This window comes from Lupinus angustifolius, chromosome LG20 (genome assembly GCF_001865875.1).
Source record: "Lupinus angustifolius cultivar Tanjil chromosome LG20, LupAngTanjil_v1.0, whole genome shotgun sequence".
Classification (NCBI taxonomy): Eukaryota; Viridiplantae; Streptophyta; class Magnoliopsida; order Fabales; family Fabaceae; genus Lupinus; species Lupinus angustifolius.
In genome coordinates, this window is record NC_032028.1 from 4,697,258 (window position 1) to 4,724,141 (window position 26,884).

The following is a 26,884-nucleotide window of genomic DNA, read 5'->3' on the forward strand; positions in this document are numbered from 1 at the left end:
CCATAATTCTGTTAAATTTGCTTCCCTTAGTCTAAGTGTTCTTTGTAGCTCATACTCTTGCATGTTAATGATCTTATTGGTGACAAAGTGAACTATCTGCATATAACTTACTATCTATCTAGGAACACTGGCTAAGTATACCGCTGGTCAAGTGTATTACTATCCAGCTTTCCAATCAATCATTCATGGGGAGAAACTCAGAAGTGAATTAAGGAGAGACCTTACCAGAGAAACTGCCTGGGAAGCTGTAATGCGAATTCGATGTGCTACAGGTCTGTGCATTCATTATGTCTTGGGGAATTTTTACATTGCTTGTCTTTTGTTTTTCTTCTCTCATTCAAAAAGTATATATTAATATATATACATATACAATATCTGAGAATTGTCATGTGCTTCTAGGTGTCCGTTTGACAACTTATCATGGAAACTATATGCTAAGATCCACTGATTTGTTAGCACTTCCAGCTGTAGATTGTGATAAAGCCTTTGCCATGCAGTTATCTCTTGATGAAGCATTGTTGACAACTCAGACAATGTATTTCCAAGTTGTATTGCTGTATCCTTTCTTCCATAATGCTTGAGATGAGTTACAATGCATACATAAGTTTTCTGATAATTTTAGATAATTTGTTTTATGATACTACATCGTTGAAAATAGATAATGTCATTCTTACACTGTAGTCATACATGTTAATCATCAAGCTTGTCTCCTCCCTCACATTTTGCATTAAGAGGTTCTCCTTTCTGTGTTTCACTTGGAATAATACCCCAAAAAATATTAACCTTAATTTATCATTTTATTTTTTATAGGACATTCAACACATGTTAACATGTTTGTTTTTACTATTATTCCTTCACTGTTTTACATTTATGTGTGTATATCTTTCATGCTTTCTATTCAGTGTTTCTTGGGTATAAATGATTAGAATGTGTTTTTTTTGAAAGAATGGTTCCATCCTAACAACAGAATAGATATACTGCATCATGCGGAGAAAGGCGTATCAGAATACACTCAGCAGCAGTTCCAGTAGTTACAGACTTGGGAGAGATGTATCGCCTGGCTGATACTGGTGCAATTGCATCTTTGTTTAGTAGGATAGGTCGGGTAGCATGACTTCTATTCTAGTGACATCATGTATATGGATCACGGTTGCTTTTGTCTTGAACAGTTCCTTTATATTTGCAGCAATTGAGAAAGCATTGTCCCATAAACTGGAAGAAGCACGAGGTGGTGTGCAACTAAGAATCGTGAAAGCCCTCAGAGAATATAGAAATCTGCATGCAGTGCAACATCGCTTGGCAAACAGAATGATATATCCTGATTCATTGAAGTTCCTACCCTTGTATGGATTAGCTCTCTGTAGATCAAAACCTCTCCGTGTAGGGCATGGAGATGTTCCACTGGATGAGCAATGTGCAGTTGGACATACGATGATGACTCTACCAATAAAAAGGCTGTTGAAACTTCTATATCCTAGTTTAATTCGACTTGATGAACATCTTCTGAGGGTATACATTTACTACTGCCTTTGAAAAGTCTAATAAAATGGCTACATCGTCAACTCCTTGAATTATTTTGGTTTCTTTCGTTTATGTTCAGGCTGGTGACTTGAAAAGCATTGATAGAAGATTACCTTTGAGTAGGGAGAGCTTGGATTCTAAGGGCCTTTATCTGTATGATGATGGCTTTGGGTTCACTATATGGTTTGGTAGAGTGATTCCACCTGATATAGCTAAAAACTTACTTGGAACAGACTTCGCAGCAGAGTTATCTAAGGTATTGTGCATACAAGAGAACTAATGAGAGAGGCTGGGGAGTATGAGAGTTTATTATATGTCATTATCACTAAGTTGTCCCATCTTCTTTTAACTTTTATGTTCCATCTCTTCTTGTTCAAATTCTTTAATGGTGCTTTTTGCTTCTTTAATGGTGCTGTGTGCAATGCACATTTATACAACTTAGGAGTTCTAAGTAATTAACATGTGGGTGTTACTTGGCAAATTTTAGAAACAAAATGACAGCAACAAGTATTTAATCAACTTGTTGATATTTTCTCATATTAGAACAGTAAAATTATGTGTGCCTCAGCTTCATGATTAAAAAAAAGTTATCCAGTGATGGATTTTATGTGAAATATCTCTCATAATAAGTCTATTCAGTGAGGCGAGATTGATTTAGATTTACACCAATGTTGATCGATATGCCTATTTAATCACTAAACGTATAATCAATCTTAGGATCAAATGTAGTAAAGTAGATATATTTGCGATGCCTTCTTCCTCTGTTCATCTATTTAAATGACTTCCGGCACCATTCTGGTGTCCGTGTTTCTGTTAACAGGTTTCTCTTAACGAGCAAAATAACGAAATGTCAAAGGAACTGATGAAGGTACTTGTGAAATTCAGAAATACTGACCAAGCATATTACCAGCTGTCTCACCTTGTGAGACAAGGTGAACAACCCAGAGAAGGATTCCTTCTTGCAAACCTCGTTGAGGACCAGATGGGTGGTAATAGTGGATATGCTGATTGGATGGCAAAGATTTCCCGACAAGTGCAGCAATCATGATATATAGGTACTGATTGTAGTCTTTTATCAGGCAATTTATACAAGGGTAATCAATTAACACTATCTCATTGCATAGTTGGCTTGTTAAAGTAAATATCATGTGTATAGCCATTGTCCATGTGGGAGCCACTAAATGGGAGCCCGCCACCATATTTTTAGTTATTGTTCATGAAGTTCATGTGAAACTTTCTTTATGTTTCAGTGGAAGGCAGTGATTATCTTGTTATGATATCCCTATTATATGAGTGGTTCTATTTTTTTACTACCAATAGTATTTCTCACCTTTTTTGTTAAGGAATTAATCCTTTTCGGAGTGTATGGTTGCTCTCCCAACAAATGCTTTTCTCATGAATCGAACCTTGACCTTTTGGTCTGTCTGATTATATGAGTGGTTGGCCTTGACCTTTCAATGGAATTTGGATCACCTGATATCTTCAAAATTGAAATTGACCCCTGTTCTAGTGTTAGGAAATTGAATTTCTTCAGAAATAAGACAGTATTTCAAATACATAGTTATTTGGACATGATCACATGTCTACTTTGTAACGTTATGCAGTGTTTTTCTCAGGCTTGTTTGTTACCTGTATCATAACTGAAGTAAGGACCATTTCTTTCTACTTTGGAAATAAATTGAACCAGGCTTGGGGATTCATCATGTAGTGTGGATGCTTTTTTAGACTACTTTTAGTTCATGCCATGTATCAGTTAGAGGAACTGTATCTTTTGTGATTAGATTCAAAGTATTTTCATGTCTTGATATAGAGAATAAAAACATTATTTAAGATTATTTGTCGTTTTCTATGGTTATTTTCCTTTTTTGATTCATTCATTTTAGGGATATTATGGGTTAAAATTCTATAAATAACAGTCTATTGTCTAAGGTCCACTAAGTATAACTAAAAAATTAATAATTGAATTCTTATGAGGGAAACTTATCAGAAGAGATAAATATACATCATAAAAGAATTAGTTCCTTAATTAAATGAGTGAGAGGTGGTAGAATAAAGAAAAGTGAAACGTAAACCCGGATCCCAATATTTTGTTTGATAGGTCAGATACTCAATTCCATTTTGACAAGGTTGGAAAAGAATAAACACCACACCTGGCTGATGCTTCAACAGTGTGTTCTTACATAGCAACAGTGTGAGAAGAATGCAATTTTAATAACAAGTAAATTTGTCGGTTTGTAAAATACTTATCTTTTCTTTCCTCACGAAATCCGAGAGTTTTTTAGTGGGTCCTTGAAGTTTTCTCTCCTCTTTTTCTTTTTTTCAACAGGTGTGATTCTCATTCATCATTTCATTCTCTCTCCCCATTTTGTCTTGTTCCATAGACAGCTTAAACGTGATTCTATATTTCTATCTAAATAAAAGCACTTATCCAACTTCTAGGAAAAATATGCTACTGTATCATGTTCCAATGTAATGAAAGTTAATATTTGAAAAGAAAAATTAAAAGAATACCAAATAACTTTTTTTTTATATTATTTGATGAGATATAATTGATTTTAAACATGAAAATATAAAATTTTGGAATAGAGAATCATGGTTGATGTACTCCACCCTAACTTTATAATTATTTGTAATTAGCATTACACATTAAACTCAACCTTGAAGATAATAAAACAGGAAATCTAGTTTCCCACTAACCCCTTCCACATCAAACAACAAATATGTTACCAGAATCTGACCAATATGTGTTCAAGACTCAAACATGCCAGCTATATCGTCGTCCTTATCATTACTAATTAGGACCTAGTTCCACTAGCCTATTTCACCCTTTTGCATAAATAATTACAAATATCATTATTTCTTCGATTCAAATTCTCATAAATTTGTTTCGTACATTTGTTATTCCCCAATCACACTCATATCCATTAGCATGTGTTATACTTATGGGTACTTAATTGAGTAAGACTGTGAAAGATATGATCATATTTAAGTTTGTCAATATAGGATATCGATGAGATTTATTTAGCATGTCCATTCAAGAATTAACAAACTATTAGTTACACTATACATAAATGAAATGTTCCATACCATATGTGTGATTGAGATATTAGGACCAAAGGACCGATCAAATGATAACAATGGTAATAAAAAAATGTTATGTCATACATTGACTAATGTTATAAAGCTCCACTACATAAAAAAAACTAAAAGGTGATGGTAATACCAGGGAAAAAAGATATGACTCATTATTTATAAAATCAAAATATAATTTAATGTTATTGCAACGTTAGTTTAACCTGTAATGTCACACTAATATAATACAATGATATGTTAATTTCTAGATATCACATGGTGCATATGTACGTGCAAAAGTTGTACAAATAAATTCACAAGAATGATGCACGAGAATGACTATCCATGGTTTAATGCACAAGATTGATATGTTAATTTCTAGATATCACATGGTGCATATATTAATTTCTAAATATCACAAATGCATATTTTTCACTTATTTTTAATAGCAAAAATAAAATTTCATTGTAATCAAAATAATATATGTGTAATTTCAAGTTGTATTTCTCTTTACTTTTTGAAATATTTGACTCCATATTAATGAAGAGAATCATAACTCCATCACACTAACACATATATGGTTATGAACCATGTCCCAAGAAATCCATATTCACTCTCTAGAGAGAGAAAACAAGATTATTGATTCTCCCCTTCACCGCTAGCAGTGTGGAGAAGGAAAAGGTTTTTGTCGACACACCTCGAACTTATTATCTTATTGGTCATGTGAACAGTGTTGTTGTTACGGTGCTCGTTAAGGCTTCAGGTTCGTGGAAAGGTTAAGATGTTCGTGATCAAGAACCAAGATTCAAGGTTAACGATCAAGAACACCAAGACACGATTTGGTGACTTACACTATATGAGGTAACATATCAAAATAGATATAATGCCCTCTTATACGAGTCATTAGAGGGAAAACCAATATTATTTATCATTTTGCTGCACATTCAATTAGATGCAAGATTTCCTAAGAGGTAACCCAACATAGTAAAATATTCTCTTTCGTCGTAGCGTGGCTAAAGAAAATACACCATTGTTTCTTTATCCAATCCCAATAAGAGCTAAGAGTTTGTTGCCATTGTGCTTTTGGATTTAGATTTAACAAAATTGCATATGATTTTAAGTAACTAACTCTAATATGGATTGTGTAGTTTTAGTCTCTCTTTTTATATTAGTTTTAGTCTCTAACTTCTTAACTTACGGGGTCAAACCAACATTTTGATCAAGTCAGTTAACTATAAAACAATAAAATTAATACAATAATAAATTCACGAGTATAAAAAAAGATAAACAAAAGAATGTATAAACTATTACCAAATTTTAGTATGTCAATCACATAACAAGTTTTGACATTAATTCTATCATACACTTCGTGTCTGCCGACGAATATTGTGTGATACTGTTATATATTTCATTTTTTTAACTTAAATGTATTTGTTGTGTTTGGTGTACTTTATATTATATTTTTTGTATGATTATGATAATGTTTAATTTAAGGTGAGATATGTGGTTAATTAATGTATTGGTGGTAGCTGCTTAGAATTATATAATTTTTTTGTAAAAATTAAATAATGTTAAGGGCAATATAGGAAATGAAAATTACACCATGAGGGAAAGTTATTTCAAGTTTTAACTTTATATATAACTAGACTAGTGTGTACAGGCACTTCGTGCCTGCCGGTCAATATTGTATGATATTATACATTCAGTTTTTATATATTTTATTTTTTCATAATTAGAATATATTTGTTGTATTCAATGTACTTTATACTATAATTTTTGTGTGTTTTTATGATAATGTATAGTTTAAGGTGAGAGATGTGGTTAATTAATGTGTTGGTGGTGATTAATTAGAATTATATGGTTTTTTTTTTTAAAATTAAATAATGTGAAGGGCAAAATAGGAAGTGAAAATTATACCATGGTGGAAGTTATATCATATTTTACCTTTATATATAGTATAAATATAGATAGATATAGAAATATAGATATAGACATTGTTAAAGCACATAATCAAGTTACGTAGCTTAAAGAACAAAAGATGTAGAAATGGACTACTAATGCACAAATTGAATATCTGAAGAGATAAAATTGATCAAAAAAATGAAAGGAGTAAAATTGCATAATGATAAAAGATGACGGGCAAAAGTGTAATTAACTGCTTTATTTTGTCATGAATAAACAATTTTAGAAGAAAAATGGAAGGAGCCAAAAAAAACATGTCGTGATCTGCTCAATAAATACAGCAGTAGTACCATTTTAAGAATGTGACTTTGAAGTTTGAACTTTGAGCTTTGAACGGTCAAAAGTAAAGAGAAAAGCATATTTTCATTTCCCCTTTTATTTACTAAAACAACATGACATTTTTGAAATAAAAAATAGGTAATAAATAATGAGGGTGTTTTCTTCTTCTCACTCTCATCAACGCATTATAGTACACCACACAAAAAAGCAGAAACTGTTCTTCACACAACCCCAAAGCCATAACCTATGGATCTAACCCTTTGATCTTTACAAGCGCCGTTTTCACAATTATTTTCCATACCCAAGAGTACATTTTCTATATCTCCTTTTTTGCCTTGTTTGTTTTTTTTACCTCGTGAATTTTATTCTCTTCGATGTAACTGATGTTTTGTTTGTTTTTTTACATGTTTCTAACTGTATGTTTGGATTGGGTTGTTGCGTGTTCGATTTTGAGGATCTATAGTTTAATGTTTTTAGGGATTTTTTTTCAGGTTTTGTTTTTTTTTCCCTTCCCTTTTCTTTTTCTGTTGGGAGTTACTGATTTTAACGGTGAGTTTTCCGTTGGATTTCTGGTGTACCATTTTTATTTAATCTTCCCAAAATCAGTATTTACGTTTTGCTTTTATTTATTGCTTATGTTTTCTTCTACTTTGTTTTCTGCGTGTAAAGGATGCAACAGTCCATTTGGGTTTGAGTTTCCGTGTCTTTTAACTCCAGATTTTACTTGTGACTAGTGCTTATTTAAAGAAAGTTAGTTTTTTTTCTCCCTTTCTTGATTTTGATGGAATTGTTGAAACCGGCAGGTAAATGAGTAGTTTTTGAGCAGTTAAAAGAGGAAGTAATTTTCATTGAGGAAGTCTTGTGGAAAAAAATGGCATCAGTTGGTGTAGCACCAACATCAGATTTGAGAGAAGTAAGTGGTCATGCTGCTGCAGGTGTTGATAAATTACCAGAAGAGATGAATGACATGAAAATTAGGGATGATAGAGTATGTAACAGTAACACCATCCACCCTCTTAATTCTTCAGATTCACAGTTTTGTTCTGTTATTTTGATTTTTTGTGTCTTTGGTGTTAAATTTGAGGTCTAGTTACTCATAGTTTACTTCATGTTGTAGGAAATGGAAGCCACAGTTGTTGACGGTAATGGAACGGAGGCTGGACATATCATCGTGACTACCATTGGGGGTAGAAATGGTCAGCCAAAGCAGGTATACCTTCTCCCTTTGTTTTTCTACTATATCATATATGCAGTTTGAAATAAGTACTCACTTGCTGTACCTACATCATGTGCTTGGTTGTGTGTAAATGTTTTTCCCTCCACTTGTATGTGGCTGCTGTGATTTTGAATGTTGAAATTTGAAATTTGTCCCTGAAGTCAATACCCCCTCCCTCTTTCAAGATTTGAGCAACTACCTGTTGAATTGAATATTTTTACAGTGATTAAGGATAACATAACTATGTGCCATGTTCGTTGTGTTTGTGCTGTGTTGAAGTATCCTCGCCAATTGGTTACTCATTGATGAAGCTCTATGAGACATTATCAGATAGGGTGATACCATACTGTGGTTTTGTTCTGATATGCATATTCTCTTTAACCATATGGTGTGATGTTCTGTCAAGTTTTTTATTACTTTTAAATTATTGTATATCTTTCTTAATATTTCAGACTATAAGCTATATGGCAGAGCGTGTTGTAGGGCATGGATCATTTGGAGTTGTCTTCCAGGTGAGAATTTATATCCAGTCAATTGGAAGAGATATGATTCTGATTACTGATAGTTTGTATGATTGTAGGCTAAATGCTTGGAAACTGGTGAGACCGTAGCTATCAAAAAGGTTCTTCAAGACAAGAGATACAAGAACCGAGAGCTTCAAACAATGCGTCTTCTTGACCACCCGAATGTTGTCTCTTTGAAGCATTGTTTCTTTTCAACCACAGAAAAGGATGAACTATACCTTAATCTGGTACTTGAGTATGTTCCTGAAACAGTTCACCGTGTCATCAAACATTACAACAAGTTGAACCAAAGAATGCCACTGATATATGTGAAACTCTATACATACCAGGTATGTCATGTTATCCTTGTATTTACCTTTCATCTTGTTGAGGTTGTAACAATTATTTTGACATATTGCAGATATTTAGGGCATTATCTTACATCCATTGTTGTATTGGAGTCTGCCATCGGGATATCAAGCCTCAAAATCTATTGGTATGTTATTTCCTTCTCATCAGTAATTTTTCTCTTTTTTGGCTTTGGTTCTCATGCTTTAAATTATGGTTGGGTTTGGACTTTGGAGTTTTGAGTGAGTGACTGAAAAATAGGAAAAGCTGATTCAAACTTTGGGGTCCAAACTGTTCGGTTGAAAAATTCTAACTGGATGACTTTCCAATTTCCATGCAGGTCAATCCACATACCCACCAAGTTAAATTATGTGACTTTGGAAGTGCAAAAGTCTTGGTATGTTATATACGTGTGTGAGTTTCTCTTGTTTCATCCTTTAATCATTCCTCTTCAACCATCCTGGATTAGATGAGTTAATTTTGCTCACTTGGTCTGACCTGAAAGGTAAAAGGCGAGCCAAATATATCATACATATGCTCCAGATACTACAGAGCACCTGAGCTAATCTTTGGAGCAACTGAATATACTACAGCTATTGATGTCTGGTCTGTTGGTTGTGTTTTAGCTGAACTTCTGCTTGGACAGGTTGGTGGGTGTTGATGCGAGTTCTTTTAATTATGATTTAGTATATTTAACTGAAGTTAGTATTTGCATTTTCCAGCCATTGTTCCCTGGTGAAAGTGGAGTTGATCAGCTTGTTGAGATCATAAAGGTAATCTATGACTTCGTAAAATCTTTCATTAGTATTGCGTTTGTTTTTGTTATTTCTATTGCATCCTTTTTTATTTCCGGAGATTGATATTCCTGGATAGCCGACCTCACCTAGTGGGATAAAGGCTTGGTCGTTGTTATTGTTGATATACCGATATTAGAGGCTTTTGAGCCTCAGGCGCAATGGTAAGGTTGTTTGCCTTGTGACCTAGAGGCTATGTGTTCAAATACTGGAAAAAAAACTCTTCGCTCGTTAGGGTAGAGCTGTTACCTTCCCTAGACTCCACTAGGTAGGAGCCTCGTGCACTGGCGCGCTCATTTTCATTGATATACCTGGCTATTCAATCAACTCATTTGTAACAATATTTGATACATGTTGAATTGTTGACATTGTATTTTGCTTTAGCCTTTTAACACTGAATTGGATTACTTTAGTGATTTGATAAGTTGGGATGGGTGACCTTGCACTTTTGCAACTGTCATTATCCTTGACATGTAAATGATCAACTTCTTTGCTTCTTTTTAATAGGTTCTGGGAACTCCAACAAGGGAAGAGATTAAATGCATGAACCCTAACTATACAGAATTTAAATTCCCTCAGATTAAAGCACATCCATGGCACAAGGTATCAAAGAAATCTAATGGCATTTCATGTGTTATTCTGCAGCTCAGTAACTGACATTTATTAACTCCATATTGAGCATGCTACACTAACAGGCTATACATTTCTTGATTCTCTTCCACTAGATCTTCCATAAGCGCATGCCGCCTGAAGCTGTTGATTTGGTATCAAGACTACTACAGTACTCCCCTAACCTGCGATGCTCAGCTGTGAGTATATGACTTAGCAAACCTTCTACATTTTTTAGTATAATGCTCGCCTCTGTTTGCAGTTTTATTGGTTTCTGATCTTATTATTCGATGATTGTTTCTCATCCTCCAAGGTTATATATAATTTGTGTTATTTACTTTATTAAATGCAGTTAGATGCCTTGATCCATCCCTTCTTTGATGAGCTCCGTGACTCAAATTCTCGCTTGCCAAATGGCCGATTCCTTCCACCGTTATTTAATTTCAAATCTCATGGTACGTTAATTTTGTTATAAGCTATCTGTTTACGTGACTCTGGTCTTTCGTTGTCCTCAATGGTTCTCGCTGACTTTATGGATGTTACTGCTGTCTGTATACCAGAACTGAAGGGTGTCCCAGTTGAGATTTTGGTGAAATTGGTTCCAGAGCATGCAAGGAAGCAATGCCCATTTCTCGGCTTGTGAATGTGAAATGTGTTACTACAAGAGTTGTTTCCATATGAATGCCGCTACCTGTTTCTTTTATTTATGATCATGACATTTGTTCTTATCTTTGTTGTATTTGGTTGCCCTGTAAAATCAGATTTTAGAGATAAATGGTACTAAAGTTAACCCAACCTTCAATGGGTATTTAGAATATCCATGTTTCCTTTGTCACAGAAGATTGTAACATCCAATAGAAGACAAATATCTGCAATTATTTAGATGGTGTATAAGTATTTGTATTTGTATTTGTTGAGACAATGATGGGTTGTTGGGTAATTTAGTTTATTCTTAGCATGATGGTTGGATGCTGCAATGGCCGTATCTGTCTGCATATGATTATTTTCTTCTCCTTTGTGTCGGTAATGGCTGGCGAAACATGGGACTAAGTCATGCTAACTGATTGTCTTGTTTATGACTGTTTTATCTAGAGATATTAAATAGGTTTTCTTGTAAGTTTAGTGAATTCTGATTTAGTCATAAAATTACTTTTCATTGACTATGGTTCTTGTTCCAAATTTTTGGCTTCCCTAGAGATAACGTGACTAATACAAACAAGCGATACATGTTGTATTATATAACTAAAAAGCTCTCAATTTACATAATTTTCTTTTTACCATAGTAGGCTGTAGCCAAATATAAATATTTCTTTTACTCAATGAGACTTTAGAAAGAAAAGGGAGAAAAATAAAAGAATTGTAAATGAAATAATTTTTGTAGTTATTTGATACGAGATAGAATGAAAAAAATAATACTCTACTCTTGTTTTATTGCATAGAAAGTGAGAGAGAGAAAACACAAATTGACAAAACGAAATGTGTGATCTTAGTATCTTACATCATCTATTTTAAATCAAAATTTTCTCCAAACACAATCATTCCCTCCACCTTACTTCATATCATCATATGGGTGGAAGCAAGTTTGGTGTGTGACCCTACTTAGATTTTTTTTACTTCCTTTTTCACCTTGCAACCAAACGAGGAAAAATATTTCTTCGTCCACCCATTTTCCTCGCTTTTATTTTTCAGACTGAATTTTGTACAAACATACTGACTTGGTCGAGTAATGTGAGGTCCTGTTGGATTTTCAAAGTCAAAGTTTCGATTCCTAGAAGCGACACTAACCACGAATCCGACTAGTTCCTTATCCAAAAGGTTTTGATAGTATAAAAAAATTAAATTTGATCAGGGTTTTATGATTTTTGAATTGTTATTTTATGTATAAGTTTCATCTCCCTTCTCAACCCAACCCATACAACAACAAAAGTATTATTTTTAATTTTAAATTATGTTTTAGTTTATTTAAACAAATAGGTTTGGGGCAGTATGAGAAGGAAGAAAAGAGTATGAGCAAGAATGGCACCGAAAAAATATTACTGCGATTATTGCGATAAGCAATTCCAAGACACTCCCTCTGATCGTAAACGACATGCTCGTGGTATTATGCACCAACAAGCCAAAGCACGTTGGTACGATTCCTTCAATATTCAACAGCCTCTTTCAAATGCTCCCATCTGCATTCATTTCCTCAACACGGTACCCTATTATTATTCAAACCCTTTTCTTCCTCATTCATTTCATTTGAACATTGATCCATCTGTCATGTTTCTTCAATTTTAGGGATTTTGTAGCTATGGAGATTCTTGTAGATACACTCACCCCAATCCCAACAATACAATTACCTCACAAGTCCAACAACAAGGTCTTGAACTTTATTATTTACTTATTCACCCTCTGTTGTAATGTTGTTTATTTATTTATCGAGAAAATAGTTTATGCATATGAATATGGATGATGCAGTGATTGTGTAAAATTTCGTTATTTGTTTATGGTGTTAAATTGGTTGATGTGCAGGAGGGACAGGGAGTGTGGTGCGAGATAGAATGGGAGTGTCATGGGGCAATCTACCTCCATCGCTGTACCCTCCACCTGAGGCTGGATATCCATCACTCCCCTTTATTGACTGGGGTTAGATTTGTAAAAAACCATGCTCAACATTATGTGCAAGAGTTTGCTATTTGCACTTTAGACCCTTATAATTTCATAAAATTCAAATTTAAAAATATGGCTGGTTAGTTTTTATGTTGATTGATTGATAAAAAAGTAGGGATATGTATTTGAGATTGTAAATAGTTTCCCCTCATTTTAGACTTGCCTTATCTATGTCTTAGTTGGAGCTTGATATGGTCAACATTTATGTCCATTTTAATGCCAAGTATATTCTAGTATATGGTTTACAGGATAAATTTTGCCCCTGTTCTGAAGTCTGAGTATGATGTTTCAGTAAGGTACAAACTTATTTTACAGATATATAAACCATTTGTAATACTAATGATCATTGACTTGTGAGTTTGCTTTGGTACACCACTTCAAGTTCAAGGCACTTACTTCCCCTTCGTTTATAAGCATTATTACCTACCAAGTTTCACTCCACAACATTGTCAGCTTCAAAAGCCTGAAAATATAGTTAACACTAATTTAGATAAGATAACCATAGTGGGCACCAAATGTTGTTAGAAGAAGCAGCCAAAAACGAGAACTTTACTAACAAAGTGGTTATTGGTAGTTTGGTCTTGGTCAGCAGAGTGAGTTTTCATGTTACAGTGAATAATTGGTCCAGTACTGGGTTGACCAGTCCTCGGTTGATGAAGTTAAGGTATAAGAATCTCATAACTGAGTTATCATGTGAGTTGACTTCCAAAATGAAAGAGATAGACATTTACATCTTAGCATTGGAATCATGTGTTTCTAGTTCTTAACTATGAAAGGTAGACATTTTCACTGTCAGAAATCAGGTTCCATATTGATAATAATATAGAGAAGGTAAAACAGTATGGTAAAACTTCAACGTTCAACAACTTGTTCAGCTAGTAAGAGGAGAAAATCTTATGTTAAAGTATATAGATTAGTATATTTAGGTAAGAAAGCTAGTACACAGAGGCTTTAGTGAGAAATTGAGATTATGATATGAAACAATTATATGAATAAGGCTTCATAGCCATTTCACATAACTTTTTAAGCTTTTCTTTTAATAACAAGATCATATAACATTGAATTTTATAGGCCACAAACTTGAAACAATTATATCCCCTTTTTTGTTGCCTGTCTAAACTAAGGTCAAATGACAAGATTGCAAGTTAAATATGTCTCCATCAGTGCATTTAACCTTCTGTATCACATTTTGAAGTTTTCTTTTTCATCATGAGCAAATTGAAAAGGTGCCTTGGAATAAAATGGATGTGTAATCATACCAATAGGAAATTTAGATTTCAGTTTCCAATAAATTATCCAAACTGAATAGTATATACTTAGGCAAACCATTAATGAGTTAGTAAAGTTAAAAGGAAGAACATCAAAGTACAAATCATCCCTTTGGGAATTCCATTTATTTTTTCACATAATTTCCTCACTCGTGGACTGAACACGCTAGCATCAGAGTGCCACTCTTTATTCCTTAAATGGAATAGGTAGGTTTTGTGCCATTATTATAATGTCAGGTCCATAAAAAAAAGTGGCTTCCACTAAGCTTTCCAAGGCCTAGGCTAGTATAAAAGTGTCATCAATGCAAAACGATTCTGCAATATTCTCTGCTATCACCACTTCTGGACTCTTGCAAGTTGCACTAGTGATCAAGGTGTTCATAATTTACTGCTTAAACCATTTTCTACTTCCAGCAGCCTGAGTGCATTGCCACTCTATAAGACTACTATGCCTAACCGAGGATAGAGACCTAGTGTCAAATATGAGTCAAGTTCTCTGAAATTCCAAACAAAGTGTTAGTTTAGTTTGCATGCTTAACAAGTTATGATCACCTAGTATTATACTATAGTCTATAAATACCCAAGTATATGCCACTCCATTTGCTTCAATTTATAGCTAGCAAGAAAATTAAGTGTATAACTAAACATGATATTTATGTTGAGTCTCATCCGTATTTGCTTAATCTTCATCACATTTCTGTGTTTTCTCCAAGTTCATGCAAGACTTGATAAACATACACATGAGAAGCAATTGCTTCCAATATCCCTCATTTCATTACCACCTTCTCCTTCACCTGAAGCTCTAAGTCCAAGTGTCAATGCACCTTTTTTCAATGTAAAATCTTTTGGTGCTGTTGGGGATGGTGTATGTGATGACACACAAGCATTTAAGTTGGCTTGGGACACAGCATGCCAAGCTGAAGAATCAGGAACTCTTCTAGTTCCAAATGGTTATATATTCATGATACAGTCTACTATATTTACAGGACCTTGTAAATCTGGCCTAACTTTTAAGGTAAAGCAAAGAATTCCCCCATACTTACCTTCTTAGCAATAACCTTGGTTACATTCTCTTCCTAATTTTTCTTGGATGACAAAAGGTTGGTGGTACTATTGTGCCGCCAGATGGACCTGATTCGTGGCCTAGGAATAGTAGCAAGAGACAGTGGCTGGTTTTCTACAGGATCAATGGGATGTCAATGCAGGGAAATGGTCTTATTGATGGCAGAGGAGAGAAATGGTGGAATCTCCCTTGTAAACCTCACAAAGTAAAACATTTTTCCTTTTGTTTTATACCCATTTGACATCACTCTTCTGATTTTCTATTGTTAATTATTGAATCGAACAGGGAAATAATGGAACAACACTGCCTGGTCCATGTGATAGCCCAGTGGTAAGTTGCTGTAATAGATCAATGTTGTTAAGTTGTGTTTGGAAAATTTCATCTTTGCAAGTAAATTGAAAACATGTCATGAATCTCCTATATGCAGGCCATCAGGTTCTTTATGAGCTCCAATTTGACAGTCCAAGGGCTTAAAATCAAGAACAGTGCTCAATTCCATTTCCGATTTGATAATTGTCAGAATGTCCTTATAGATAGGCTTATCATAAAATCACCTGCTCTGAGTCCCAACACTGATGGAATTCACATTGAAAACACAAATAATGTCAATATTTATAATTCAGTCATTTCCAATGGTAATTCTATGAATTCTATGTTTCCTATCTATAAACCCAACCAACAAGCTGTTATACCCCTCTTTATCAATTTCATTGTTCCTAGCCCTTTTATGCAGGCGATGACTGCGTGTCCATCGGAGCTGGCTGTTACAATGTGAACATAAGGAATATAACTTGCGGTCCAAGTCATGGAATAAGGTAATTTTTTGTGCTGGAGGGGTTTACAACTTACAAGTCTAAACTAAAGCTAATAAAATAAAATAATACTTTATGAGACTGAAGTCTTTTGATTATAGTGTCTAGTTTATGCATAATTTTCTCAAACTTGTCAGTTTAGTAGTACTAGTACTGATACTTTAAATTGGTTGTTGTACTAGTATCTGACATGTACTTCAATGCTTTTTGATACTTTTCGTCTATATATCTTTTAATCATTCTACAATTTTACATATCCTATTATGTTTTTGTATCCGTGCCTCCAAGTTAGTTAGTGCCTGAGTTGCCATGGGCTTAAGTTTAATGATAACCTGGTTTTGTTTTCGCAGCATTGGTAGCCTTGGGAGTCACAATTCGCGAGCTTGTGTTTCAAACATAACAGTGAGTGACTCAGTTATCAAGCACTCAGATAACGGAGTTCGGATTAAAACATGGCAGGGTGGAGAAGGATCAGTTTCTAAGGTAACCTTCAGTAACATTCACATGGACATAGTCCGTAACCCTATCGTCATAGACCAATACTATTGTCTATCCAAAAACTGCATCAACCAAAGCACTGCAGTTTCAGTTTCCCATGTTACATACTCTAACATAAAAGGAACTTACGATGTCAGAAGCCGCCCGATGCGTTTCGCTTGCAGTGATTCTGTTCCATGCACAAACCTCACTCTATCAGAAGTAGAACTGCTTCCTGCACAAGGCTACATTTTAGCCACCCCATTTTGCTGGAATGCTTATGGAACTATGCACACACTCACAATTCCACCAGTTTTATGCTTTCTTGATGGAAATCCACCAATGTTGCCTCAAGATGATGATGTTGTTAGGGATTAGTCAAAAATGGTTAGGCATAAGATATTTTGTTATCTTGTATCTGAAAAAATATGACTATTTTCACCAGACACTAGTAGCTAGCTATGGCAATGTCTGAAATTATAAAGAAAAAAATGAAATCATTGTACATATTCTCAATTATCAACTATTAGGGGCATGTCTTTTTTCTTGTACAAATTGAACATTATGTTTATATTAAGGACAAATATTTAAGTAACTTTTGAAACTAATTTAACCACTTAATCTGAAATTAGCTGGGAATTTAAACTATCAATCTGTGACCTGTTGTTTTTAAATTTGTCCATTATATATAAATATAAGAAAATTGTAAAAAAGTTGAATAGCATTGCATGAAAATCAAGGGAAGTGCCATTTTGGAAAGCTTGTCACCGTTTTTGCCCTCTGTGCATGGTCATAAGATCTTCTAATGGGTTGAAATTTTATGTTGTAACTTTTGTACAAGCACAGTTCCCATTAGATAGCATTTATGTAAGAATAAAATATAAGGGATGGGGATCGTTTCTATTAATGGAGAGAAAAATACATCAAAAGTAAAGGAAATAGATAATATGATGTGACATTTTCATCTCATTAAAATATAATGATATAACATTTCTCTTCTTAAAATTAAGTGTAAAATTAATAATTTATCTCTCGAGTAATAGAGATGAGTGTGATTCAAGTATAGATATTGTTTAAATGTGTTTGATAAATGATTATTCAATTACTCAAACCACCTCTAATGGTCAAATAAATGTACCCAAAAAAATGGTTAAATAAATTGGTTATTACTTACCGCATTTTAAGCACACAAACTTTGGGCAACTATCATTGCTTTATGATAAATCCATAAATAATTGCTTTAAACTTAATACTCACTCTATTCCTTATTATAAATCATTGTCTAGAAGGGTTTGATGATATTTTTATAAGATACTTTATATTTTCTATGCAAGATTTATTATTATTTTACTCATTTGCTCGTATTACAAGCTTTCACTATATCCATTTTTGTTCTATCAAGTAATGAGCAAGATTAAATAAGGATGATACTGTAATCTAATAACAATTTCTTTAAATCAAGACAAATTAATAATTTTATTGGCATGTAAAGTTTAATTGGAAATGTGTTAGAAACAATAATTCAATCTCATTTATTTTCTTAAATCCAACGGTTCAAATGAGTAAAACATAAAAACTATCTAAGATTTCTCTTTTTATCTCTCATCATTTATTTCACTCACCTCTATGATCTGTTGGATTTAAGAAAATGAACGGTTGAGATTGAGTGTAATTGATATAACTTAAATTGGGTGTAAATAGATCTCTTATATTTATATATATATATATATATAACTATGTTCAATCACATCTTTCAGTTGGTTGTTCCTCTAATTGATTGATATTTTTTAACAGCCTATGCGTGAGAGTTGCCACTATTAGAATTACAATAAAAGATCATAAGTTGGAATATAAAAAAGAGATGACTTAAGTTATTTTCTTCACACATAGTGATTGGATGGATAACAATATAATAGGTAACATCAATTAGCAACGTTATTCTGAATATTAGTTTATTCAATAGTACATTCTTTTCTTATAAAGGATTGAAGTCATTGTCAAGTAAAGTTTGTTCTAAAAAATATAATCAAAGGCCAATTCTCTTGTATCATCCAATTACAAAATTGTGTATATAATAAATTACACTTTTCACATAATTCCAAAAACAATGTCACGGATTTATTTCTCAATCTTTTATGAGCTAATGTTTTTTCTCTCCCACTTTTTGTTAAGGGTGAAATTTGTTAAAAGGTCTCCTAAATGGTTATTTTCTATCCCTCTGTATTGGAAATCAAAGTTTTTAATACCATTTTCCAGTACAAAATTTCTAAAGCTCAACATATTGTCATGGTCAACTTGCACAAGAACTTCCAAAGGGCAAAGAAGTAGTTAGTGATATGAATAATAACACTCAATTGTAAGTGGTTTTATCAGACATGTAAATAGCTTCATTGATTTATTGAGCATCCAACTGGACTAACACTTTTCTATCAGTTTTACTTGAACATTCATATTGGATACACTTCATCCGGAAACAACAACAATAACAATAACAACTAAGCCTTAAATTCATATTGGATACGCTTCACCCGGAAGCAAATTAGAATGAAAAATAATGATGAAAATGAAAATTTATTCAGAAGGTAACACAGAAGATGTCAACATTCAATCAGAAACGTTTACTTGTGTAAGCAAAGGCCTCTGCTACATATACCATTTTCTTGGAAACATTTCCATTTCAAACCAACAACTTATTATTATGACATTTCAGTAAAGGTACACTCATCCACATTTATAAGCATATATGGCAACACCGGAACAAGTATAAGACCTTCATTGTGCTAACATAGAGAAGCAAGTATCTCTAACAAAGAAGCAGCAAATTGCATTTGAGTTTCTTCATCAATTGTGAAGAAGAGCGGCACATGCACAAAAAGGGATTTGGTGCTGTTCTCCTCGGAAAATCGAAGGGAATGATAGTAAACATAATTGCATACGAACCTGCCTGCGTCATTGGAAGTCACTACATCATAACCTTTCTTTGCTAAGGCCTTGGTTATCTCCTCCGCAGGAAGGGTAGACTGCACAAAGGACATAAGACAAAATCATATGACAGATAAACATGGGAAATAAGTCATTGTACCTAAAAACATCATACATCAATTTTGAAATCACTTGCTTCATGTTGTCTACGCACACCGATAACTTTGTACCTATATATGCCTCTATGAAGAGGCATAGACGTATTAAACAAACAATTCCACTAAACTTCCTCACTTATAAGATTTGACAAAATGAAGGGCACCTTAAAATAATTGCATGGACACAAAGTAAATGATCTTATATATGAAAACAAAACAATACTGTATAAAGACTGAATACCAAATCCTAGAGTAAATGATCTTCTATATACATCAGTTTAGAAATTTAAGTGACAGAAATATCAGTGGTCCAATTTACCTCACGTATTCCTGAAATTGCACCATCTGAAGAAACAATTGGGACTTTCTGTAATATGAAAATTGAATTTCAATGAATGAGAACAAGGTCCATAGAGATTAAGTGTAAATAAAAGGTTTGATGAAAGCAAATTTATAATGCACTCAGATTTACAATCTAACCTGAGGCTTCCATCCCATTTCATCAGGGCAAAGAAAAGTAGCCTCATTGACAGCTTGACGCTCTATAGCAAACCTTGTTGCGCCACTGTTAACCCCAAAATGCAGCTGAGTAAGCACGATCAGAAACAACCATAACGTAAGATGCACGGATGTAGAAAAAAATATAATCAAATGATTACAGATTCAATATTGCTGAATCAAGCCAAGTAAAAAGCCCCAATAATCAGGGCACATTCTCACATTCTTTATCTAGGTTATGATGCCTAAGACATGATCTTTAAGACCCTAGACCTTTCACAGAATCACTGTTATCTTTAGGCAGCACTTCAGCCTTAGCATTACGTTTTATGTACTAAGAAAGAAAGTCCAATAGGAGTTCCTTTTTAGTTCTATACTAATTTTTTGAAAGAAATTCCAGTTCAGATTCCAATCATCTTTAATCACAGTTAAATCATCAATTATATGATCATATCTGAATATAGATCCAGCCGGTTTAATATCAATACACTACTACATATGCTTTTAATGTGATGACTTTGATAGAGTACTAGACTACTAATTACACAAAGTACACACTATCTATTCTATGATCAACACTCAAGATTGCTTAGACAGTATTAAGTTAGTCTGCATTTACTGCAAACTGCAATTAATATAGGCAGGCACACAAGGAAAATGAGCGAATAGTATTGGATTGAGCAGCCAGCCATGTTAGATTATATTACAATTTTGATTTATAACTTTAATTGTTGCCGAGTCCCCGCAAAATTAATATAGGTATAACTCTTGATCTGGTTACAGTAATGAGAACTTCAAATTTATGCACAACTCACCCAGATAATTTTGTTGGAACTTGAAAATTCGGATTCCTTGGCACTGATGGAAGATTGCAATGTCTGGTACAGGGGAACAAGTGCTCCTTGACCAGCAGTCTCAAGTACGTCGCAGCTTCCAATAACTAAACCCTTGGGTAAACCTTTCTTATTCATATACACCTTCAAGTTATTGACAATAGTCTCTGATGGATTCTCCGAAACTCCATGGAATTTCTTGAAACCTGTTACATGAACTGTTGTTACTGCTGCTGCTGCTGGAGGATATTCAAACCCCATTTGGCTATGATTGTAAAGCCCTAAAATTTAGGTCTCTGCCGAAAAATTTCCTTCTAAATACCTGCATTAAATTATGAGCAAATTTCAGTTAGGTACACAAAAACTGAACTCTTTTTCTACAAGGTGGATCATATACATCATAGTCCTAAATCATCTCTACTGAATAAACCATGACTTAAACATTAACTCAACCCAAATGGTAAATACAATTACTTTGTTGAGTTGCATAAACCATAAAGTACTATAACAATAGTGCACCAAATTTTAAGGCTTTACATGAAAATGAAATCTATGATTTTAAGAGTGACACAAAGAACATACACGCCTAATGGCTTTTCAAAGAGAAAACATAGTCTCTGAGGTAGCAGAGAACACGGGTTAATTATGGCTGAATTATAGTATACCCCAAAAAAGTCAACCTTAAACTTAAAAACGTGAGACCCTGATGATTACACAACTAAAATGATAAAAGACAAAAATATTAGCTTGAAACAGAAAACAACATAATTAAGATTAACTGATTAAACATGTGTTATGAGAATTAAGGAATAAGGAAATGAACTCAATTAAGGAAGGGAGAGTTTTTGCTTACGAGGAATAAGAACAATCTTCAAGCTTTCAAAGGTGATGACTTAGTCTTATCTACTCAAAGTTGATTAATTAGATTAGATTTAAGAGAGGAAGAAGGCAAAGAGTATAAGAAATAGAAAAGAATAGAGGATGGTGCGTGGGGTCACTTTCAAACAACAAACTATACATCCTGTATAATTGTTGGTACTTTGGTTTTTGTTTATAATATACTAACAAAAAAAAATGTTTTGTTCTTCCAAATTTTATCTCAATGTCTTGTAATAACGATAATAAAGTAAAAATTAAATAAGTTATAAATATTTAATTTTTTAATTGATATCACATATTTTCAATGATGTGAAATATTATTTTTAGCCATAAATCTCTTTTCCTAACACATTTTTTTTACTGGTCATTTTTCACCAAATCATATAATTTTTATTATTATTAAGCATAGTTACTCTCAAAAAGGTGTATTTTGATTATTGTGTACAAATTAATTTAGGTATTATATATAAATGATGAAGATTATTATATCTCAATTAACTATCTACCAATAAAGTGTTGATTTAGTGGTGTAATGTCAAAAGTTTGATTTCTAAGAGCGACAATTATTAGAAGGTAACCATGAACTCGAAAGAGATAGTTATTTACTCAAAAAGTATTTGATACTTTTGGTAGTACCAAAAAAATTAATCTAATTACTCATTAAATGAATATTATATAAACAATGCCAAAAATAAGATAATGACTCATTTCTAGATGGTTATTGTTTTTATTTTTTTATTCTTTCTTGTAAAAGTAAAAATGTCATCTTAATATTATATAAGGATAAAAATATCACACTACACGATTTTGATTTTGTTTTTGCTTTTGATACATTTTCAACTACAAGAAAGCATCTTCACCCCCATTGAAATAGAAAAAATAAATAGAGCAGCAAAAGTATTGCCCTAATTGAGTGCTTTATACATCTTTCAGAATCATCACACAGTAGCCCTTTTTAGCCCATTCAGAACTACCCGAGATAGAAAGGGACATTGAAGAAGCTTTGGACAAGCATACTAGTAGGCCCAAACGAAATACACTAAGCTAATTGACTAGAAGGCTTTGTTGCTGAATTTATCTTTTATGCGTTTGGATGGATTAATGTTGGTGAACAACGTTTGGGCATGATGACATCTTACACGAAAAATGTTGCACTAAACTGGTTGAATTGGATGTATCACAACTTTAGCTCGCTGATTATGAGCCTTTCACTAGGGCAATAGAAATGCTTCCTTCACATCCATAGATGCCTCTCATTGACACAATGAATAGAGCTTTTAGTTTACATCAAATTATTCCAATGAATGGTTGTTGTCTCATAAATTAGCATGTCTATTTTACAGGGCTCTTAGCTTATAAACTAGAGTTACAACCCTCTTCACGCATTCATCTGGTGTTCAATGTGTCCTTACTGCACCACAACCACCGCAGCCATGGAGACCCACCTCAAGAACCACCGTCTGTGCCACTCAGCTTGGATACCGAACAATCCTATACTTGACACCCCATTTCCAATTGAGAGTGGCAAGGGCCAAACACTATAAATTAAATTGAGTTAAGTTATTAATGATGAGTCAAATGCTTAAAAAAAAAATAAAGAAAAATATAATTTTTTAATGATGTATTTATTTATTTGATTATAATAAAATTACATTTTTGTTATTAAAAACAGTAGGAGAAACAAAATCTATTTTCTATAAATTAGTAGACTGTTTCTTGGAGTTTCAACTTTGTCTTGTAACTCTATAAATGAGTGGACTTTTTTATATATTAATATACTACATTAAATTCTATTTATCTATTAATTTTGAAGAATTTTTTTGTTCTCATTTATATGTCACATTTGGAAGTTTAATAGTTAATTAATTAATATTATTCATGTTCATTCTTATTTAATACTTTCTTGATTCACGTGAATAATGACAAAAAGTAATGATGCCATAAACACAAAGACATTAGGAAAAACTTAATTATTCATATATAAATCAAACCGAATCATTATATTTCTTTAAAGGCGTGTATTTTACAATGCATAAACAAATAGAGAGGGTAGTATACAACTTAAGAGAATAGTATGATTAAATTTTCTCATCCTTTAATTTCTTTATAAACTCTAACAACCTTGATTGTAAAACAGAAGTATCATATGGTCTGTCAATATCATGCTACCTACATGTAGTTCTAAAGCTCGCTTACTTACTTTCTATAGGCAAATATACATTATTTTAAAGAAAATTAGATACCGTTGGGAACACGTGATTTCTAAGGAATACTTTTGAGGTTTGAACATCCTCACTCAAACTTTATGTTCTGAAGTTTTATTGCCTGAATTAACTCTTCAGACAAGTCAAAATTACTCACCAAAAGACTATTTAAGCACCAAGACTTAAATGATCCGATTATCTTCCGAGGAAATAAATAAATCTGAGGGGGGAAAAGTTGTTCCTTTCATTTCACTAAAATCAAAGTTGCACAGCGTTAAATGAATATTTTCTTTAAGCACGTGATTGGTTAAGAATAAAAGAAAATCTGTTCATATGATGAAGAGAGGGACATGTTATCTCCCTGTCAATATGATATTCCTGTTAAGTAGTTGAGGCACATATAATTGAAATCAGGGCTTTAACTTTCCCGGATAATAATTATTTATTATGGGGTCTATCTCCATCTCCATGATGGCCTACCTAAAGTATTCCTTTGAGTGAATCAATCTCGCCATAGAATACCCCATAATTTGTCATAACTCTTAAAGCAACCATATAAAAAGTACAACTAAGTGGAGTGGAAATTAAATAATGCATGTCATTTGTAATACTTTTATAAGAGATGATTATATCTGAATGATAAATAATATAATAATAGTATATAAAACTCATATATTGTTAATGCATACATTCTTTTTCTTTTGAGAGATTAGTTATTGTTGTATAAAGAATATGAAAATAAGAAAAGTATATATATATGCGCCAATAATATAAAGATTTATACACAATCAATACATTATTCTTCTTCATTTAATTTACTTTTTTTAAAAAGTCAATAATAATTGAGGATGAATGGTATATGAGACATTATCAATATAAAAACTCTTATAATATCTTAGGCAATTAGTGTATTCATCTTTTCAAAAATAATAAATCATACTTATATCAATATGGTATTTTAAGTGGATGCTGTCACATTTGGAAGATATTACATCATGGGATGACGAAAAATGTAAAATATGCTTACCCACAATCTTTATTATTCTCCAACTTACCAAGGTACCCTTGCTTTCATGAACTCAATCCTTGCCCAATTTCTTTCAGCTTCATGGCCATTCTTGTCAATCCATTCATCTTGGTTAGTAAATAAATTCACGCAGTACCTCTCTTTCTGAGTCAACCGACAGAATTATGGTATAATTGAATTGAGAAAGCAGTTCCCAGAGTTCATTTAGTTTGTTGATTATATAACAGGTACTACAAATATAATTTGGTTCTCAAATTGTTCAATAGTTCTATTGTGCAATTGGTTCCACTTCTATTAACTCTTTTCCATTCACTTTCACTTTCTTCTGTTGTTCTCCAACTGCTAATTTCTAATCTTCTTTACGTTGCTAAAATGAGCAACCTATAGCTCCTAGCTTTTATCTCCATTTATATTATATATATACACACACAAAGCAAGTGAAGTGAGTGAAAGTAAAGAAAGTATGGAGGCAGAAAGAAGGAAGAGGAAAATAGAGAATGAAGAAGAAAGTGAAGAGAAGCAGATGGAGATGTTCTTTGCCCTGGTAAAAAGCACAAAAGATGTACGAGATCGCCTTTCTAAGAGGAAAGAAGAAGAGAAGGCAAAGGGTGTTTGGAACCCAACTTTTATAGCAGAAGATTTCATTGATGATCAAGAATTGGCAAGGATCAATATTTCACATCCACCAGGAGGTTCTTCAGAGAAAGAAAAGGAGATGGAGAAAGAACTACCGGAAGCAGAAGCTGAAAATGAAAATAAAGAGAAAGCAAGTGATAATTTAGACCTAACACTTTCTCTCTAATAAGAAAGAGTAATGGTATTCTCCTACTAAATCTTTTGCAAATATATTATATACTTTTGTGATATATATTATTTTCTCGTGGCTAGAAAATTTAATTGGAGATGGTGGCTGAGGTATAGCTCTTTGCCATTGCCAAAAGTGGTAAACATGTTAAAATCAGTGTAATTCAAAAGTTAGGTAATCTAGTTACAGAAGTTTCCATGTCAGGAAAGTCAGTTAGTTGGAAAGCTTGCTATATATAGTAAGTTTGGTGTTTTGATTTTCATTCACTCAATATACAAAGAAGCACATTCATTCTACTCATCCCTCTCTTCCTTTCTTCTTCATTCTTCTCTAACAAACTGGTATCTAGAGCTGATTTCATCATGGGACCAACAAATGGAAGTTTCCCTGCAAATCTCCCCATCCTCGACGGCAAGAATTGGAACAAATGGCATATCCAAATGAAGGTGATCTTTGCATATCAAAAGGTGCGTGAGGTGGTTGAAGAAGGATACCCTGCACTTGCAGAAGGTGCTACAGATGCTTTGAGGGCAGTGCATAGAGAAAATCAGAAGAAAGACAACAAGGCTATGTTCTTTTTGCATCAATGTGTTGACAATGCAAACTTTGAGAAGATAGCCTCTGCAAGGACAGCAAAAGAAGCATGGCAGATTCTTGAAGCTTGCAATAAGGGTGCAGACCAATTGAAGAAGGTGAGATTGCAAACCTTAAGGCGTCAATATGAATTGATGCAGATGGAAGTGAATGAGAAGGTAGCAGAATTCTTCAATAGAGTGATTGTCATCACTAATCAAATGAAGGCCTCTGGTGAGACAATCACAGATCAAAAAATTGTGGAGAAAATTCTTCACACCCTGTAACACCGCGAATTTTACGATTTCGAATTATAAGATTTTATTAATATTTTTATTAATTATATATTCGCAAATGAATTTCTGGGCAATTTCGGTAAAGAATTAGACGAAACTCTAGTTGAGTTTTA

General features: G+C 33.2%; 6 protein-coding genes across 10 annotated transcripts in view; 5 read left to right on the forward strand and 1 right to left on the reverse strand.

The window, feature by feature from the left end:
- Positions 1–3,384, forward strand: part of LOC109336707 (protein transport protein Sec24-like At3g07100) — a 7,338-nt gene extending 3,954 nt beyond the window's left edge. Inside the window, exons 7-13 of one of the 2 annotated variants that reach the window (XM_019573462.1) lie at positions 123–272; positions 400–556; positions 973–1,100; positions 1,187–1,509; positions 1,601–1,777; positions 2,342–2,576; positions 3,126–3,384. In XM_019573462.1, the coding sequence (XP_019429007.1) occupies positions 123–272; positions 400–556; positions 973–1,100; positions 1,187–1,509; positions 1,601–1,777; positions 2,342–2,569 (1,163 nt within the window). In that variant the 3' untranslated portion in view covers positions 2,570–2,576; positions 3,126–3,384. The remainder of the gene's footprint in view (positions 1–122; positions 273–399; positions 557–972; positions 1,101–1,186; positions 1,510–1,600; positions 1,778–2,341; positions 2,577–3,125) is intronic. The other variant, XM_019573461.1, reaches the window with a different exon arrangement.
- LOC109336261 (shaggy-related protein kinase alpha-like) lies at positions 7,004–11,262 on the forward strand. 3 transcript variants are annotated; one of them, XM_019572754.1, is made up of 13 exons: positions 7,004–7,141; positions 7,638–7,822; positions 7,952–8,044; positions 8,503–8,562; positions 8,631–8,903; positions 8,975–9,049; positions 9,242–9,298; positions 9,407–9,547; positions 9,624–9,674; positions 10,203–10,298; positions 10,421–10,504; positions 10,657–10,759; positions 10,865–11,262. In XM_019572754.1, the coding sequence occupies exons 2-13, from the start codon at positions 7,706–7,708 to the stop codon at positions 10,945–10,947; spliced, it is 1,233 nt and encodes a 410-aa protein (XP_019428299.1). In that variant the 5' UTR covers positions 7,004–7,141; positions 7,638–7,705; the 3' UTR covers positions 10,948–11,262. The 3 variants fall into 3 exon arrangements, with proteins under 3 accessions (XP_019428299.1, XP_019428301.1, XP_019428300.1); XM_019572756.1 differs by having other exon boundaries at positions 7,004–7,133; positions 7,636–7,822; XM_019572755.1 differs by lacking the exon at positions 7,004–7,141 and adding an exon at positions 7,306–7,325.
- LOC109336262 (zinc finger CCCH domain-containing protein 3) lies at positions 12,273–14,087 on the forward strand. Of its 2 annotated transcripts, none has more exons than XM_019572757.1 (3): positions 12,273–12,500; positions 12,585–12,666; positions 12,819–14,087. In XM_019572757.1, exons 1-3 carry the CDS (start codon positions 12,321–12,323, stop codon positions 12,935–12,937), a joined length of 381 nt encoding a protein of 126 aa, XP_019428302.1. In that variant the 5' UTR covers positions 12,273–12,320; the 3' UTR covers positions 12,938–14,087. The 2 variants fall into 2 exon arrangements, with proteins under 2 accessions (XP_019428302.1, XP_019428303.1); XM_019572758.1 differs by having other exon boundaries at positions 12,274–12,500; positions 12,828–13,398.
- LOC109336260 (polygalacturonase At1g48100-like) lies at positions 14,198–17,113 on the forward strand. Its single transcript, XM_019572753.1, has 6 exons — positions 14,198–15,239; positions 15,325–15,492; positions 15,573–15,617; positions 15,715–15,922; positions 16,021–16,102; positions 16,450–17,113. The coding sequence occupies exons 1-6, from the start codon at positions 14,871–14,873 to the stop codon at positions 16,952–16,954; spliced, it is 1,377 nt and encodes a 458-aa protein (XP_019428298.1). The 5' UTR covers positions 14,198–14,870; the 3' UTR covers positions 16,955–17,113.
- LOC109335201 (pyrrolidone-carboxylate peptidase-like) lies at positions 19,129–21,943 on the reverse strand. Its single transcript, XM_019571314.1, has 5 exons — positions 21,841–21,943; positions 20,970–21,309; positions 20,137–20,241; positions 19,976–20,023; positions 19,129–19,596 (listed from the first exon to the last, which is right to left on the reverse strand). The coding sequence occupies exons 2-5, from the start codon at positions 21,246–21,248 to the stop codon at positions 19,357–19,359; spliced, it is 672 nt and encodes a 223-aa protein (XP_019426859.1). The 5' UTR covers positions 21,249–21,309; positions 21,841–21,943; the 3' UTR covers positions 19,129–19,356.
- On the forward strand, positions 25,046–25,902 carry LOC109335747 (protein NIM1-INTERACTING 1). The gene has a single exon (XM_019571913.1). It carries the CDS (start codon positions 25,561–25,563, stop codon positions 25,897–25,899), a length of 339 nt encoding a protein of 112 aa, XP_019427458.1. The 5' UTR covers positions 25,046–25,560; the 3' UTR covers positions 25,900–25,902.

Bases quoted from the DNA above. Each gene is read 5' to 3' on its own strand.
- LOC109336262 (XM_019572757.1), top strand. From the start codon at position 12,321: ATGGCACCGAAAAAATATTACTGCGATTATTGCGATAAGCAATTCCAA. The intron at 12,501-12,584 runs GTACCCTATTAT...CTTCAATTTTAG, and splicing joins GCATTCATTTCCTCAACACG to GGATTTTGTAGCTATGGAGA. The intron at 12,667-12,818 runs GTCTTGAACTTT...GTTGATGTGCAG, and splicing joins CTCACAAGTCCAACAACAAG to GAGGGACAGGGAGTGTGGTG.
- LOC109335747 (XM_019571913.1), top strand. From the start codon at position 25,561: ATGGAGGCAGAAAGAAGGAAGAGGAAAATAGAGAATGAAGAAGAAAGT.
- LOC109336261 (XM_019572754.1), top strand. From the start codon at position 7,706: ATGGCATCAGTTGGTGTAGCACCAACATCAGATTTGAGAGAAGTAAGT. The intron at 7,823-7,951 runs GTATGTAACAGT...TTCATGTTGTAG, and splicing joins TGAAAATTAGGGATGATAGA to GAAATGGAAGCCACAGTTGT. The intron at 9,548-9,623 runs GTTGGTGGGTGT...TGCATTTTCCAG, and splicing joins CTGAACTTCTGCTTGGACAG to CCATTGTTCCCTGGTGAAAG.
- LOC109335201 (XM_019571314.1), bottom strand. From the start codon at position 21,248: ATGGGGTTTGAATATCCTCCAGCAGCAGCAGCAGTAACAACAGTTCAT. The intron at 20,242-20,969 runs GTGAGTTGTGCA...GTGCTTACTCAG, and splicing joins GTTCCAACAAAATTATCTGG to CTGCATTTTGGGGTTAACAG. The intron at 20,024-20,136 runs GTTAGATTGTAA...TTCATATTACAG, and splicing joins AAATGGGATGGAAGCCTCAG to AAAGTCCCAATTGTTTCTTC.
- LOC109336260 (XM_019572753.1), top strand. From the start codon at position 14,871: ATGATATTTATGTTGAGTCTCATCCGTATTTGCTTAATCTTCATCACA. The intron at 15,493-15,572 runs GTAAAACATTTT...TGAATCGAACAG, and splicing joins TCCCTTGTAAACCTCACAAA to GGAAATAATGGAACAACACT. The intron at 16,103-16,449 runs GTAATTTTTTGT...TTGTTTTCGCAG, and splicing joins GGTCCAAGTCATGGAATAAG to CATTGGTAGCCTTGGGAGTC.